Source organism: Bison bison, unplaced genomic scaffold (genome assembly GCF_000754665.1).
Source record: "Bison bison bison isolate TAMUID 2011002044 unplaced genomic scaffold, Bison_UMD1.0 scf7180017852818, whole genome shotgun sequence".
Classification (NCBI taxonomy): Eukaryota; Metazoa; Chordata; class Mammalia; order Artiodactyla; family Bovidae; genus Bison; species Bison bison.
The window spans coordinates 11,794-14,633 of record NW_011483391.1 but is presented as its reverse complement, the minus strand read 5'-3'; the positions used below and the strand labels follow the sequence as shown (position 1 = coordinate 14,633).

Genomic DNA, 2,840 nt, shown 5'->3' with positions numbered 1-2,840 from the left:
ACTTGCTGTGTGACCTCAAGTAAGTCTCCTAACCTCACTGTTCCAGCCTCCTCCCTCCCTTCTGTAAAATGGTGGGGAGGAGGGCTGTGAATGGCAGGAGACGATTAAACATTTGATGATACCTTCCAGCATTATAACTGTGATTCCTTTCAGATAAAAACTGCCTCTGACTTGAATGAAGACAGAGTTTATGAGACCTCTAATTAGATTTTTTTTAGGGAGAGCAAAAGAAAAATGAACATGGTTCATACTATAGAACTCAAATGAAGCTATCATCTCACAGTTCCAAGAGAATAGCACTTTGTTCTTAAATTAACAAAATTACATAGCAAAAGTACTTTAAAATATTAACCCAAGATCTCATAGCTTCCAATAAGACTTAAGATTTTCATGGGTAAAAAGGCGAAGCTTTTAGTTTCAAAAATACAGAGCCATAGACATTCATTTGGATCTACATTTTGCAAGATGTTAGCAATACAGGTTGCAGTTTGAAGTTGTACCAGATCTTGTCAGTCCATACAGTACACACAGCAGTGTACCCAGCAGTCTTCTATTGGCTGGAGATACTGAGTTGACAGACCCCAGGAAGTTAGCCTATTTGATCACAGTAACCTTTTTACACCTTTTTACATACTGGGAGATTCTGGCACAATCAATTCTTGGAAGCATTTGAAATGTGGATGCATTACACTTACGTAAACAAGAAGAAATTTTCAAAAACCTTACTTGTTTTGACACATCAGAGAGGAGGTCTGGGGAGGACCTGCACTGTCGTTCATGGTACTGAGATGGGTAATGTTTCCTGAAATCCCCAAACAGAGAAGGAATTGAAATAGTCTTCATGTGAATACAGGATCCCTCTAACACTTTAAATTCATCTTAAAAAATTACCATCACAGAGAGAAACAAAACCAGGTTACCTTTCAAATGGCAAGCTCTTCAACCTCCCTTTTTTTCCATATTCCAAAAGTTGCCTTTGGGTTCTTCCACTGTGAGAAAAATGAGATAAACTATTTTATGAATGCTCTTCATAAGCCAGTAGGCTACTAAAACTCAAAAGCATCATTTATTGTTGAAATCAAAAGAGTCTGGATGAGTGACATATGTCATGAATCTCTGACCACGTCGCTGTGCTGTGCTTAGTGGCTCAGTCATGTACGACTCTTTGCGACCCTGTGAACTGTAGCGCACCAAACCAGCATGTTAATAATACTCATTTATCCAAGAATCGGGCAGAGCAACCTCAACTACTCAGAACCCAGAAAACTTTTTAAAGCATCTGAACAGGGCTACTTAACAGGTACAAACTCTGGCCATGAAAACTAATATACTTTCCTTTAAAGGCCTTTCCCCTTCCTCCAAATTTACACATAGTTTCTATTGAGGCTATGTGTCTGGTTTCCCAACCCATGACAGGAGAAAAACACCCAACTAAACAGTAGAAGAAAGTTGCTCCAGTCAGACATACACTAGCAAAGAAAACCAGCTGACTGCTGGGAGAAACACAAGAACCAAAAAAGAAATCATGAGCATAATAAAACCCCAAAAGTCAGGGCCATTTATCACTATGGTGCAGGCTCTGACATGCTACCCCCGCCCTGAGGTTGTCGCTGTACCACAGCTGCTGGCAGAGGATAATAAGCACTGTTTATAATAACTCAGGTCATTAAGAAAAGGGCAAAACATGCTTAGTATCATCTGTTTAAGAAGACAGAGATTTGTAGAATACATTTTGGAACGATTCCATAAAAATATGTACACTGTAAAAATCCCACTTTTTACTGAGGCAGGCTTCTACTACTTGAAAAATCCTTTACAGGAAGCATTGAATTAGAATTTTTATCTTAGCTAAGAGTTTGAAAGTCTTTCAGAGAATTCCTAGGCTGGTGCGTTCAAGTAAAAACACGTTCTTATTTCGACCTCGCTTCCTTTTCTCCAAGGTGTTAACGTGTAGTATGGAGCCTCTACTACCATATTGTTCAACCTCTTTAATCCCTTAGCCCCTACAAAGCTTTCTCACCCTATCTTTTGCCTAACCATAACCAAAACGATGTTGTTGAACTAGCCCTCCCATGGCTAGCATGTAAGTTGCACATAAGGAAAACAGTAGGTTCATTGACTACATTTTCTCCACAGTATATGCCCCTCTATCCTTGCAGAAATTCTGATCTAACCCCTTAAGTGGGGTGTACTCCTTCCCCTGCCTCTCTGTTAGAAAATATTGACTTAATGAGTTACACAGAGAATGACCAGTTAAGGATATCGTCCTTTATGTGATTGAAATGGATTCTTTATTGCTTCTAGAATTCAAGCTGTTCCTACTGCCTTCCCTGTTATTGAAAAGAAATTGTGTGTTTAGTTTGCTTATGTGCAAGATTTAATTACCTGTAGCGGAAACTGGAACCCTTGCTGCAGAGCAGGGTTTTGGGCTTTGATTTGGGCTCTTCAGAAAGTCTGAAGAAAGCGTGGTACTCCACACAGGTTTTCCAGAAAGCTTTGCAGGCATCTCGGCTGGCCATGGTGAACTCCAAAGTATCTTTGCACAACACCTGTATAAACCAATTTCCATCAAGCAAAACATCCTTCAAGAATATCAAAAACCTTCAAAGCCCAACGCCTGCTAAACTATTGGTCCAGGGTCCACATCCGGCTTCTGATTTTCCACTTGGCTCCCTTTAGGCTTCACACCTACTGAAATCAAATGATTGGCAACCTTCCGAGGAACAGACAGGGCTACTGCTCAAAAACAGAGCCTTCTCTATGAAGCAAGTCTTACTCTGCACACCCTCCTCACCTCACACCCCCTTTTACCCCCTCTTCTCTGCCAGGAACATTTTATG

The 2,840-nt window shown here is 40.5% G+C and overlaps 1 protein-coding gene across 1 annotated transcript in view; it reads right to left on the bottom strand.

Annotated features, from left to right (window-relative positions):
• FRMD7 (FERM domain containing 7) overlaps nucleotides 1-2,840 on the bottom strand; it is a gene marked incomplete at its 5' end in the record, with an annotated part of 8,602 nt that overhangs the window by 1,549 nt on the left and 4,213 nt on the right. The window contains 3 exons of the mRNA XM_010853075.1: nucleotides 727-802; nucleotides 921-989; nucleotides 2,386-2,549. Coding sequence (XP_010851377.1) covers nucleotides 727-802; nucleotides 921-989; nucleotides 2,386-2,549 — 309 coding nt within the window. The remainder of the gene's footprint in view (nucleotides 1-726; nucleotides 803-920; nucleotides 990-2,385; nucleotides 2,550-2,840) is intronic.